General features: G+C 35.3%; 1 protein-coding gene and 1 pseudogene across 2 annotated transcripts; one reads left to right on the forward strand and one right to left on the reverse strand.

Annotated features, from left to right (window-relative positions):
* Positions 1 to 376: 376 nt before the first annotated feature.
* On the forward strand, positions 377 to 4,769 carry LOC11416686 (uncharacterized). 2 transcript variants are annotated; one of them, XM_039834615.1, is made up of 8 exons: positions 377 to 629; positions 716 to 796; positions 1,208 to 1,384; positions 2,079 to 2,249; positions 2,778 to 2,990; positions 3,073 to 3,170; positions 3,690 to 4,104; positions 4,162 to 4,769. In XM_039834615.1, exons 1-8 carry the CDS (start codon positions 533 to 535, stop codon positions 4,533 to 4,535), a joined length of 1,626 nt encoding a protein of 541 aa, XP_039690549.1. In that variant the 5' UTR covers positions 377 to 532; the 3' UTR covers positions 4,536 to 4,769. The 2 variants fall into 2 exon arrangements, with proteins under 2 accessions (XP_039690549.1, XP_003613269.2); XM_003613221.4 differs by having other exon boundaries at positions 3,690 to 4,769.
* Positions 4,770 to 7,841: 3,072 nt separating this feature from the next.
* On the reverse strand, positions 7,842 to 12,398 carry LOC11426446 (disease resistance protein RGA2-like; annotated as a pseudogene).
* Positions 12,399 to 13,476: the final 1,078 nt, after the last annotated feature.

The raw sequence follows: 13,476 nt of genomic DNA on the forward strand, positions 1-13,476 counted from the left end.
ATTATTTTAATAAAAATTTGTGTGGGAAACACTTAAAGATGGGTCTTAAGTTAGATACCGATATCTTAGAAGATCCCCAAATTTTTTTCTCACAATGGAAGTATCTATTAGGCACTAGGTCTTAAATGATGAAGATCTCACCATTGTAGATGCTCTAAGCACTTTAAATAGTAAATTTTGTATGAAAATTTATATATTTAATACATAAAAAATTATTACACTTGACCTTTTAAAAGAATAATTGCAAGTTTCCGAAAGCACCGTTAAGAAGACTTTGTTGAAATTAATCTTTTCATTATAAGTAACACAATAAAGTAAACAATTACTAGCATACATAAGCACATCCAATCCAATACAAAGGAAATCTATTTAAAGATACTAATGGCGGTTAAAGATTCTCTCTCATACTAACCTGGCCCACAACTCCCTCTTGCATTTTTTCTTCCCTTTTCCACCTTTCTCCTTTCACACACACTACCACACACCACACTCCTTTCAGCTCCATAATCCCATTTTGAATGCTTAGGATCAAATGGGTAAGCTTCATTTTGCATTGACTTTTCTTCTTCTACTTCTACTTACAAATGTCTCAGCTGCACCACCATTATTCTCATCAATTTCACCTGCAAGTAAGTCATTCACTCATTCACATACCCAATTTTTCATTTATCAAACTTTTTTCTTTTTTATACTTAAATTTTGTTGCTTTTTTCAGAGATTGTTAATGGGTTTCTCTCAAATGCTGTACCTGCTTTCACCAAATGGGTGTTCTCACTTAAACCAACCACCAAAAAAGGTATAGATCTATCTCAAATTCTCAATCTTCAAAGCCCTGACACAAACACCGGACACGAGATTGATACTAACACACAAAAGTGATTGAATGTATAATTAGAAGTATCTGGTGTCTGAGGTGTCTTGTCAGACACCAGATACAATATGGCTTTAATCTAAAGTGTTGGTGCTACATAGATCACAAATGACACATACACCCAGAGACTACATTGACACAATTTTTTAACTTAAGAAAATGAAAGTGATTGAATGTAGTCACATGTATCAGTGTCTTGTCAGACACCAAATATAACTTTAATATGAAGTGTTGATGCTACATAGATCACAGTGATATCTTCACTTTTTTTTAATGTTTTTCTATTATTTTTGTTTTGTTTTGGTTGTGATGTGGAATTGGAATGTTGAATGGCAGCGATTGCTGGGAAGTCAATGATGAAGTTTGAGAGTGGATACAATGTGGAAACTGTGTTTGATGGAAGCAAGCTTGGAATTGAGCCTTATGCAGTTGAGGTGTTGTCTAATGGGGAGCTTCTGATTCTAGATTCGGAGAATAGTAACATTTATAAGATTTCGTCTTCACTTTCTTTGTGTAAGTGTGCCAATGTGATAACTTCACCTATGATGTCACTCGTTGCTCCTACTAGCAACATTTTTTGCAGTAATAATAATTGTTGTTATGAAATCAGAATAATCTTTCGGTGATTATAAGTTTGGTTTTGTTGTAATTGTAGAGAATTGTTATTTGTTATGTTATTCAGTTTCTTTTGGCCTGATTTGAAATATTATTAACTACCTTGTTGACTTGTTGATCCATTCATTGTGTAGCATAAAGTAATGTGTGGAAATGGAATTGACTTACTTTAACTTTTGAAATTATGAGCTATATTTGATTTTGTTTGTAACTGCTGCAACTATTATACATTTTTTGTGGTTTTTTGCGTTGTAGACTTACAACAAGAAACCATGAATGACAAGGGTCATTTCTTGTTCCCTATTCTCTCTCCCCTTTGGACTGTAGAATCGGAAACAATGAATTGAAGCAATATGACGTCAAAGAGTTTGGTTATATCATTATCACTAGTTTCAGTGTGATGTGTACAATGCATGATATTTTGTCACTCTAGTTGTAGCTTATGAGCTTATTATTACTTAACTGTTATGCATGCATTTGGAACTCCTTGCATCTATGGCATCTTAATGTGATTTCTCTGCCTCACTTGAAACCATTGGTATGTGTGCACTTTCTTCACTTCAAAAATAACATGTACATTGCAAATGTACAGATAGCAGGCCAAAACTTGTGGCAGGATCTGCGGAAGGATATTCTGGACATGTTGATGGAAAATTAAGAGAGGCTAGGATGAACCACCCAAAGGGGATTACTGTTGATGACCGAGGAAATATCTATGTTGCAGATATTATGAATATGGCAATTAGGAAAATTAGCGATTCAGGTTAGCATTTTGTTATACTTTGGTTATCTTCTCCTCTAGAGACGTTTTTTTTTCATTTGTGTATATATGTATAGGATTCCTAAACTAGAACACAACTGTCTTGTAGAAATTCAAGGAAACTTATAAATCCTGTAAATGTTGCTTTAGGCCAAACTTATATTCAAGGGTTTGTTTGGATTGACTTATTTTTATTCGAGTTTATCTATTGACATAAGCATTTGTAAGATTGTTTAGGCTAACTTATTGAAGCAACGTACGACATGTCCATAAGCTGTTTTCAGCTTATTTCCATAAGCTTTCCAGTATAACTTATGAAAACAACTTATAGCTCATGAAAACAGTTTGATTATATTCTATCTTTTATTATAGAAATAACTTCATATATAAGCACTTATGCTATAAGCACATATTACATTGTATCAAAACATTGTTCTACTTTGAACATCAGAGTTGGAGATGGAACTTTTTATTGAATTAAGATATCTGTTTTCTCTTTTATGGAAAAGGAATTAAGATGTTTGTTTTCAGGGGTTACAACAATTGCTGGAGGAAAATTAAGCCGTGGAGGGGGCCATGTCGATGGACCAAGTGAAGAGGCTAAATTTTCTAATGACTTTGATGTGGTTTATGTTGGAAGTAGTTGTTCTCTACTTGTCATCGACAGGGGGAATCAAGCCATCAGGGAGATTCAGCTGCGCTTTGATGACTGTGCTTATCAATACGAAAGTGGATTTCCACTCGGTAAATAAAATAAATCTATTCAGAGTCTATCTCTAGAGTTTTTATTAGTTACATATTAAAAGTGTATGCCTTCAATCTGCAGGAATTGCAATGCTTCTCGGAGCTGGCTTCTTTGGTTATATGCTGGCATTGCTGCAGCGTCGTCTAAGTACAATTGTTGCGTCTCAGGATATGACTCTTGTGAGTGCTTGTCTAGTTCTCTGCTTTCTGATGTGTTATATTAAATAAGATAAATATAGTCTATATAGCACTGACACCTCAGATCAATGGTGTGTCTGGTGTCCGATACAACACGGACACATTTGGTTACATTCAATTTCTTTCTCTTTTTAAAAACCATACCAGTGTGTTTGTGTCTGTGTCCAGTGTTTGTGCCCATGACGGTGCTTCATAGAATAGTCCTAAATAAATCGGATAGATAGTTGGCTATCCAAAAACAAAATATGATTGATAGAACTTCAATAAGTTTATATGCAGTAAATATCCAGATTTCTTGAGAAAAAAGGAATGTTACTTCTTACTTCTCATTGTAGCTGCATGACATGGAAAACTATAAAATCTCAAAACATGCCATAGTAATGATAATCGTATGTAAACATATCCTTTGTTCTCTAAAGCTAGCATAATTTAATGTTCATAAAATCAATATCAGAGTACATGAGAAAACTTCAACTAATAATTCATCTCATGCTTTTGTAGGCTGAGAGCTCAGCAATGTCTGACTTTTCACCGAGTCCATATCAAAAGCCATTGAAATCTGTCAGACCGCCTTTGATTCCATCAGAAGACGAATCTTATAAGCAAGAAGAAGGTCTCTTTGCATCCATTGGGAAGCTTCTTACCAATGCTGGGGCCTCAGTAGTGGAAATAATGGGTTTCAGGAAAAAACCACAAAGCTATGAATTTCAAAGCCAGCCTTTATTCCATCAACCTGAAAGGCAAATAAATGCTTGGCCCGTGCAAGAAAGTTTTGTAATTACAAATGAAGATGAGCCCCCTTCTATTGACCCGAGAACTCCAACCCCTAAGAAAACATATCCTTTCATGATTAAAGACACCGAAAAAATGCAACAGTTGTGGCAAGGTCGGGCGCTCTATAATGGATGGGAAGGAGATCTTCAGCATCAGCAGCAGCAACAACAAAAACATGTGTACAATGGATGGGAAGGAGATCTTCATCAGCAGCCGCAGCAACAACAACAGCAACCACAACAAAAACATCTGTATAACGGATGGGACGGAGATCTTCAGCAGCAGCCGCAACAAAGACAACAACAACAGCAACCACAACAAAAACATCTGTATAACGGATGGGACGGAGATCTTCAGCAGCAGCAAAAACATAATTATCGTAATCAGTATCATTCATCGGTTGCTCACACTTACTATGAGCAAAGTCATGAGGAAACCAATGAGATAGTATTTGGTGCAGTGCAGGAACAGGATGAGAAGGAGTCTGTAGTTATCAAGCCTTTGGATTACGGTGATTCTTTCTATGATCATCATAATATGCGGTCTCGAATCAGTTATATCCACAAGTACTGAGTATATACAATCAAAAACGTTTGCCGTAATGAATCTCCAATAGGGGAAGTTGAAATCAAGTACAGAAATTATAATGATTTCTTTTAAATAGTAGGATTTTATTTTAGTGAGAAGCTGATGATCAGAAAATTATTTGTTTCTTCGGTTTTGCCAAATTTTCAGTCACTCTGGTGTGTAAACAAATTGAACATTGAGCATAATTTAAAGGCAAGATCAAGAAATTTTGGTACGCTATTCCTTTTGATGGTCATGCTTAAATATTTAGTACTAGTATATTATATACCATGAAAAATCTAACATGTTCCTTACAAAAAATCTTCCTCCTTGTTGAAGTATGATACTGAACGTTAAATTCACTCAATAGTAAACGCAATCCTTGAGTTTGACATTAGATGTTACCGTTTAAATTTACTACAAGTTTTTGATCAATGTATTACGTATTAATGTTGGTACTTAGTACCATTCAAACATGATGGTTGTTATAACTTTTCTTTTTGGAGCATGTATTATAGTATTTTTTCACTTTCACAAAATTGACTTCTAAATTGTGATGAAAGAATTTTCTTTCGTTTTTGTAACTATTATTGTTTACATTATATCATTGTTTAAGTGGACCTCTCACTAGTTTTATTTACCGTTTTGCATCTATTCTGAATACAATTAAATTTTTCCGTAAAAAACAATACAGTTAATTTTGACAAAATTGGTTGTTGAAAATTTTAGTTTAGTAACGTAATTAAAAGCACACTTATAAATTGAACTTCGTGATTTTGCTAGATATACAAGTTTTTATGTCCCTATATAAAAAAGTCAATATGATAAAAAAATTTAAAACTTGTAAGTATTTTCAAAAAACCAAAATTAATGTGTTTCAAAAAACCAAAATTAATGTAGTTTTTCTCAATACAATACAATACAATGAAAGGTCTGAGAAATCCGATTGGCACATTCTGATTGTATGTCAAGAAGCGTTGATTGTTGGGAAATGACGGGTCTGTCACAAGTGATTCAGGATTGTTTTGAGCATTTCGGTACAGTAGGAGGCGTTGCAGCTCTGTTACACGTTTCGCGATTGTTCTGCTACACATTCTGAACTGATAACCATTTCGCAAGCATCATCTGAGCTGCAACGAGAATCAAATGTGAAAAATGCGTGGAATCAGAAGGCGTCATCAGCGCATCAAATTCTCGTTGCAGCTCAGATGATGCTTGCGAATGGTTATCAGTTCAGAATGTGTAGCAAAGCAATTGCGAAACAGTGAGCAGAAACAATAGGGCGTCTGGTAATGCAGTGCACGGTGACTTGTAATGTTGATGCCAATTTTTTGACAAGGTATAATCGAACTGGTTAGGTGCATGTATCCGCGACGAAGGAGTAATTTTTGTGAAGGCAGAGGGTATCATTGTGCTATGTGCATGTCGACAAAGACGGAAAGACACAAGGTTCCAGGTGATTGGGGTGGTGTGTAGCGAGCAAAAGTTTCGCCAAAGGTGAGGAATTTGGAGAATTTGTAGAGGTTGTCTACCGACTTGGGATAAGCTAAGCACACGTCATGTTCTATGTCTGCTGCAATGTCCCCTTTGCGCAGAGACTGAGAAATCCAATTGGCACATTCTGTTTGTATGTCAAAAAAGCGCTGATTGTTGGGAAATGACGGGTCTGTCTCAAGTGATTGAGGATTGTTTTAGGTGTTTCGCACAGAAGGAGAAGTGTTGCAGGATGTTTGTGCGCGAGAGACAGAGGACGTGGTTAGTAAGGTTTTGTCGCTAATATGAAGTAGTTGGCATAGATAACGCGAAAATGTGTGAACTCAGAAGGCGTCATCAGCGCATCAGATTGTCGTTGCGGCTCAGATGGTGCTTGCAGAGCAATGTTTATCAGTTTAGAATGTGCAGCAGAGCAATCACGAAACAGTGAGCAGAAACGATATGATTTGTAATGATTGCACCAGTTTTTTGACAAGGTGTAATCGAACTGGTTATGGTGCATGTATCCGCGAAGAAGGAGGAATTTTTGTGAGGGCAATGACAGGGTGGTTCAGCCCTGAGCTGCCAATCCATGAAGGTGAAGATGTTGCTATGTTGAAATGATTTCAATTCAATGAAATCTATGAAATGGGTGCAACAAATGGGTATTTCTAGCATGACTTTTCTTGGTGATTCCCAAGTTCTTGTTGCTGCAATATATGGCAGAAATGAAGGCCAATCTGAGTTTAATTTTATTGTGAACAGTATTAGATGTCTTTTAAATTTGCATTGTAACTTTGAGGTAAAGTTTATTCGGAGGGAAGCTAATATGGTTGCTCACAGCCTCACTCGAGCGGCCAATTCTTTCGCTCGAGCGGCGATTATGTTCCTCTTTGTATTAACCCCCTAATGATGAATGAAATGAGTTAAGTTTGTTTCCTTAAAAAAATAAAGTTACAAATGTAAACACTTAGGTTCAATGATGCGAAAGAGAGAAGACATGGGCAAACACCAACCTTAGTTCAGTGATATGAAAGAGCACCTTTATGAAAATAATGAAACAGGTCAGAAGTGGTTGGTTTCGACCATTATGAGATGGTAATGGAACATAAGGCACCACATAATTTCTAATATCTTGATCTTGTCACAACATCTAATATACATTTCTTGGAGATCATCAAGTTTAATGATTTCAGTTGAGAGCAGCTTGAGTTTGGTGTGCTCAATATCTTCAGAGAAGCAAGGTTTACGAAAAGTTTAAATGTATCACACAACATGAAAAACTTGAATACTCCATGTTGCAGTAGTTTGCGAAATGGAACAAAAAATGATTAATGATCGTAAAAAGCCATAATAATTGAAGGTGAACAATATGGTAAATAGAGAGGATAAAATGTAGAGTGGATGAGAAATCCAAAACTAACCTGCAACAATATAGTTTTCTTAATTTTTTGTTAAAGTAAGTTGTGTTAAACTAATCCAAAACTAACCTCTCAAAATAAGTAAGATCTATTTAAAGGGTTGACATTTTCTAAGAGATGTTTGTCTGTAATCGATGGTTAAGGATGAACTCCCAACTAATTAAAAGTTAAAAAATCTAAATATTTACTACCTGTGCTATAGTTGGTTATTTTATGAAAGGCCGTTTTACTATCACAATCATGGAGATGCTGCCATTTAAAGTTTTAAGTGCTGAAAAGACTAAATAATCTCTTGTCAATTGGAAAATCAAAGAATGGTTCATGGTAATGAATTCTGCGACTAGACATTATGTATTGATTCTTGCTTTAAAATAATTTCTGTTAATAGATGTGATGGGTTTTGTTAATCCTTGGAATTAGACTATGCTTCCTTGGTTGTTCTGCCACAGTATTTTCAGTTTTGTCCTGATTTCGTCCTCCTGCGGAAAGAATTGGATGTTGCCCTAAATTTCAATATTTTTATATTGGAAATGTTACCAGATTGTGCACACATAAGCTTTGGATGGAACACATGCATCATTCCTGCTGTTCCATTGTTTCACATTAACCTTACACGCATCATGTCTCAACTTCAATTCACAAATGAAACAGAAAAGGTATAAATAAAGAAAACTTCAATTCACTATCAAAAGGTTTCTCAACTTAATCACTTGAAAGAATAGACTAGGCACCATCATGAGCTTTAATTCGCCAATCTTCTGAAAAATTCTCTGATTTCTTTTGCTAAAGACTTTCATGTCTCCCTCACAGAGAAGCTCCATCAAATCTTATACCAGTGATGGACCCAAAGGAATCATGTTTCCTAATGAAGAAATTAGGAAAATCAAATAGGGTCCTGTATCATCTGGCTGCCGCAGATTTTACAATTCGCTTTGTGTCAGCTACAGAAGCTTGGGGAGAAACAGTCTTTCATTGCTGCAAATTCCATGTTCCCTTTCCATGGCTGATCTTCCTTACCAGTAGAGTCTGTTATCACATGAGTTATAGCTGGCATATGAATTGTTGTTCCAGTGGATTTTCTGACCCTTGTCAAAGACGGAATGAATTGTTGTAACAGGTTCACAATATTCCAAGATTTCTCATGATTTTTTCCTCACACAGATTTAATTTGTGGTTTCACTTGCAAATCAAGAGGTGGTTGAAGGAATGATGGCCAGTAGAACTGCTTGCAGAGGCGTACCTAAGAAGGATGAAGATCGTAAGGGTTTCAGTCAATTAGCACATAAACTATGGAGTTATTCATTAAGCATAAACACACAGACTTTTATGTTGTTTTTATAAAATTTGGGTGTTTTTTAAAATTATTTTTCTAAAGTACTTGCATGATAATTTTGAATTTGAATTTCTCAAATCCATTTTTTACAAATCAGTTCAAAAAAATTATCTCAGAAAGTCCCAAGTCTTGGAAAATTATTTAACTCATCAAATCTTATTTGTTTTCCACATTAGAGATAAAATCATGAGTAATTATGGGGGATGGATAAACATATGCCAACAAGATGATCAAGTACCAAGATGGAAAATTTAAAGCAGAACATCATAAAATAACCATTATAGAGTTTTGATGATGGGAACAAAATTTGTACTCACATGGTTATGTTGGTGCTCAAAGGGCTGTCTTAACCCCAGCCGAAGTACAGAGGACTCGTTATTGGCATTCACCCTTCAAGAAACTATACATTCAAGTGCACATTAAACTGCATGTCAACAAGGACAATTTGAAATCAATAAAATTGGTATTTACTATTTAAAACATATCTTCTCAAGTTATTTATCACATATCTTTTAAAGCAACACAAATGGTTATAGCCCCAATTTTTTTGTAGTATTCAGCCGATGAATTTAAAATACCGAATTTTTAAAACATACAGTGCTATGATATGACCAATGACTGAAGAAATAAAAAAAGCAGCAAGCACTTTACCTTCCTTTAGATCTGAACAAATTAACTATATAGGCAACCCAGAATCAATAAAACACTTGACCAATCTTCAAGAGAATACTATTATGATAGAGGAAGAAAAGGAACATCGTTAAGATGAGGATGAGCGATAAATATAAAAGTGTCAAAATGTATTAAGAAAGGTGAGAGATCCAAAACATACCATGAAGATTTTGAATGTGAGATATTTTTGGCCAATCCTCGCCTGTTTCCCTTTTACACCGTTTCTCCAACTCAGGACAACCACAAATACTCAAACTCTTAAGAGCAGAAAGGCTTTGAATGCTCGTCGGAAGACAAATCAACTTCGGACAATCCCGAATTCCTAGTTTTTGAAGTGAACAAAGTTTTCCTAAAGAGTCAGGTAAGGATGTCAAGTTTGGAAGACACAACAATGATAACGATTGAAGGGAAGTCACGTGTTGTAAGTCCTCACCCAAACCTTCTATTTTTGAGCAGCTCCAAATCGTCAATTCCTTAAGAGAAGGTAGTTTCCCCAACTGTGGGAGATGTAAACAGCTTTTGCAACTTTTGAGATACATAGACCGTAAATGTATTAAAGAAGAACTAGACATCCATTCTGGGAAATGGAAACCTGTATATCCTTCCACCCACAATTCTTGAAGTTGTTGGGAATAAGGTTGAAGCACTTCAAGTATCTGCTTCACATTTTCCTGCAATTGGGACTCTTCATCCCATGACAACCGCAAATTGTTCACGTGCTTACTCAACATGTTGGCTTCTTTAGCATCTTCTACATTTTTCACTCTCTCAAGGTGTTTGATGTGAAACTCATTTACTTTGAAATTTAACTGTCCTAATTCTGCCAAAAGGTTTCCCTTGCCAACTACATACATGCTCAAAGTCCTCAGGGAAGTCAAGTTCCCTATATTGGGAGGTAAACTTGATAATCTGAAGCAGCCAAACAAATATAGATGTTGTAGAGCTTTCAAGTGTATCAAATTATTAGGCAATATTCGGAGGTTTCTACAATAGTGTAATTTCAAAATTTGTAAATTCCACAACTTACATAGAGATGCCGGAAGAGTTTCAAATTCACCGACAGAAAGATCCAAGTACCTTAAAAACTTCAAATGACTGAATGAAGATGGAAATCTTGTAACACATGTCAACTTAAGTACCCGTAAAGAATGAAATTTTAATACATCGAGGTGATACTCGTGACAATATAAGCTAGTGTAGGTCCTCAATAATTTGACGTTATACATCAAGATTGAATCTACTTTAGTTGAAGTTCGATTTCCAAATGAGAGATGGCGGATTCTTTCAAATGTACTAGGCATGTCATCATTTCTTGTAATGCAACACACCTCATCTGAAATTGATTGAGCAAGATCGTGAACAAGATCGTGCATCTTGAAACTTGTAATTTTGCCAAATACATCTGTCTCAATATCTTGAAAAAATGATCTACAATATAATTCATTCCACACATCATTGTCGATATCTTCTTCGTCCAATATTTTATTGGACGAAATAAAGCCATTAGCCATCCAAAGCTCAATTAGAAACTGCTTCCTTATTATTGCATCTTTGGGAAATAGTGCACAGAAGGCAAAACATTGTCTCAGTTTAAGCGGCAAATTCAAGTAACTTAATCTCAACGCAGGCATGGCATAATCTTCATCTTGTAAACTCCATAGTTTGCTTTCCTTCACATAGTGCCACTCTTTTTCCTCTGTTTTAAAGCGCAAGAGACTTCCTAGTGCTATTGCAGCAAGAGGCGCTCCCCCACACTTCTTTAATATCTCCTTTACTATGACCGCAAGCTTTGTCCGTTCCTCATTTGATCCAAAAGCTCTTTGTTTAAACAATTCCCAACAATCCTCGTCGGATAACTTCGATATATCATGTGGAGGTATTGTTCCCATGATTTCTGCTACCTTTGCAAGACGAGTAGTGACCAAAATTGAAGCACCCTTTCCTCCACAAGCCAATACAGATCTCAATCTCTGCCAATTCTCTTGTTTATCGTCCCAAACGTCATCCAATACAAGCAAAAATCTTTTTCCTTGTAGTAGATGTTGAAGTCTTCTTTGTAGTGGTTCTAGATCCAAATCTTCACATGAGTTCTTAGTTTCCGCTTCGATGATTGCTTTAGTCATTCGCTTCAAACTAAAATCTTCTGAAACACACACCCACATTCTGGACTCAGTGTTGGACCACCCTTTCATGATTGAAGATAAGTTGGGCAAGTGTTGTTTTCCCAAGTCCGCCTAGACCCACAATTGGACAGACACACAAATCCTCAAGACCAGAAGCTTCCCTAACCAAAAAATCTACAATTTTATCCTTATCTTCATCTCTTCCATAGACTTGAGGTTGAGAAATGATTGAGGTGGTTTGGCACCAGTCAAGGACTCCGCTTCTCTTTTCTCTGACTATCTCAGTCAAATGAAACTTGGTCTTTTCTTCAGCTATTTCATCCAACCTCTCTCGTATGCTCTTCATTTTCTTAGCAATTTTGTAACGAAAAGCAACTTGTTTTGGATGAAGAGATGATACGCAAGAGCTTTGTAGCTTACCATGTAGTCCACCCATGGATCCTCTGTACTCCAACTCCCGTGCATTGGTGGCACACTCATCCAAGATATCATCGAGGACGTAAGCAGCATCTTTAAGCTTAAGCAACCAAACCTTGACAGCTTTGTCGGTGAATTGTTTCTCCTCAGCATCTTCAAGTGTTGCCTTGATTGTAGTAATCAAACTTGAAAGATTTTTAAAGTCTTGTTCAAAACCAAGAAATAGGCCGATATTTTTCTGAATGAGTGAGGTCAAATTGTCAAGGGCAAGTTCAAGCACAGCTTCAGCCATATTCTAAGTTGTAACTTGTAAGTCGATCGCAAAATGAAAGTATAGGTTTGTTTGTATGTCTGAGAAATGAAATGTGGTAGTATCAAGGATTAACAATAAGGATTGGTAGGTATATATGGTAGTAAAATGTTTTGCCTTGACTTGTGAAGTCAACAAGGGTCCCCCACTGATAATGAGTTATTTTTTGAGTTTTGCTTCAATTACTATACTCGAATTCTTAAACAAGAATCTTTGTTAGTTTATTTTTAACGCTAGGTGTTAATGTTTTAACTATTTGTTCAATGTACTAAGTCATTTTTAGTTGTTTTATTATATATTTTGTTGATTAACCATATGTTTTCAATTTTTCATGGGAGATGTTCGGACTATTAAAGAATAAAATTCATGATGAAAATAACTATCTTAAATTATTTAACGTTTCCCATTTAATTAGTGTCAATATAATGTGTATGAAATATATTCTTAATAATAATTAGTATATATATTGAGTGTGCTGTCTAGACAAAAGTTTGATGGATAAATTTTGATTGAGAAACGCAAGTTTCACATTTTTTTATTACAAATAAATTAAGCATTTTATACATTTGTTGGAGTATACAAAACTCCTATTTGCACGACCTTTTGCATAAATAAGCCTCAAGCTGTCAGAAAAGAGACATCTCTACTCAAAAGTGTCGTTGGTAATTTGATAACTAGCAATTATCTCACAAGAGATATGCTTTCAAACATCGGTCAACATGTTTTAGCGAAAAAATCTTGTGAACATTGATAATTATGTATTTGAATATTTTTATCGGCATAATAAACACATATCTTTTTTCTTAACTTTTTTTTCCTTCATATGTTTTTGATTCTATAAGAAAATAATTGATCAGAATAACTAATTCTTTTTTTCCTTTCTTACATAAAACTATTTTTTTTGTCCTATGAGCTTAGCTCAATTGATAGAAACATTGCATAATTTATGCAGGGACTGAGATTCGAACCCCGGATACCTCATTTCCCCACATTGAATTGTGTAAGCTCTAGCCACTAGGCTACTAGACTTAAAAAAAATTGTTTTATACAAAATTACCTTATTATCTTTGTTTACAAAAATAACTTCTTTCTTTATACCATTGAGCAACATTTTCCATTAAGCATTAAGCATAACTAACAAAACAATCTCAATTTTACAAAGATATAATCATTTTGATAGTCAACACTGAATTTCATT

Source organism: Medicago truncatula, chromosome 5, assembly GCF_003473485.1.
Source record: "Medicago truncatula cultivar Jemalong A17 chromosome 5, MtrunA17r5.0-ANR, whole genome shotgun sequence".
Lineage (NCBI taxonomy): Eukaryota > Viridiplantae > Streptophyta > Magnoliopsida > Fabales > Fabaceae > Medicago > Medicago truncatula.

Coding starts and splice junctions, on each gene's coding strand:
- LOC11416686 (XM_003613221.4), top strand. CDS start 533: ATGGGTAAGCTTCATTTTGCATTGACTTTTCTTCTTCTACTTCTACTT. Junction 1,385..2,078: donor TTCGTCTTCACTTTCTTTGT/GTAAGTGTGCCA, acceptor GCAAATGTACAG/ATAGCAGGCCAAAACTTGTG. Junction 2,991..3,072: donor CGAAAGTGGATTTCCACTCG/GTAAATAAAATA, acceptor TTCAATCTGCAG/GAATTGCAATGCTTCTCGGA.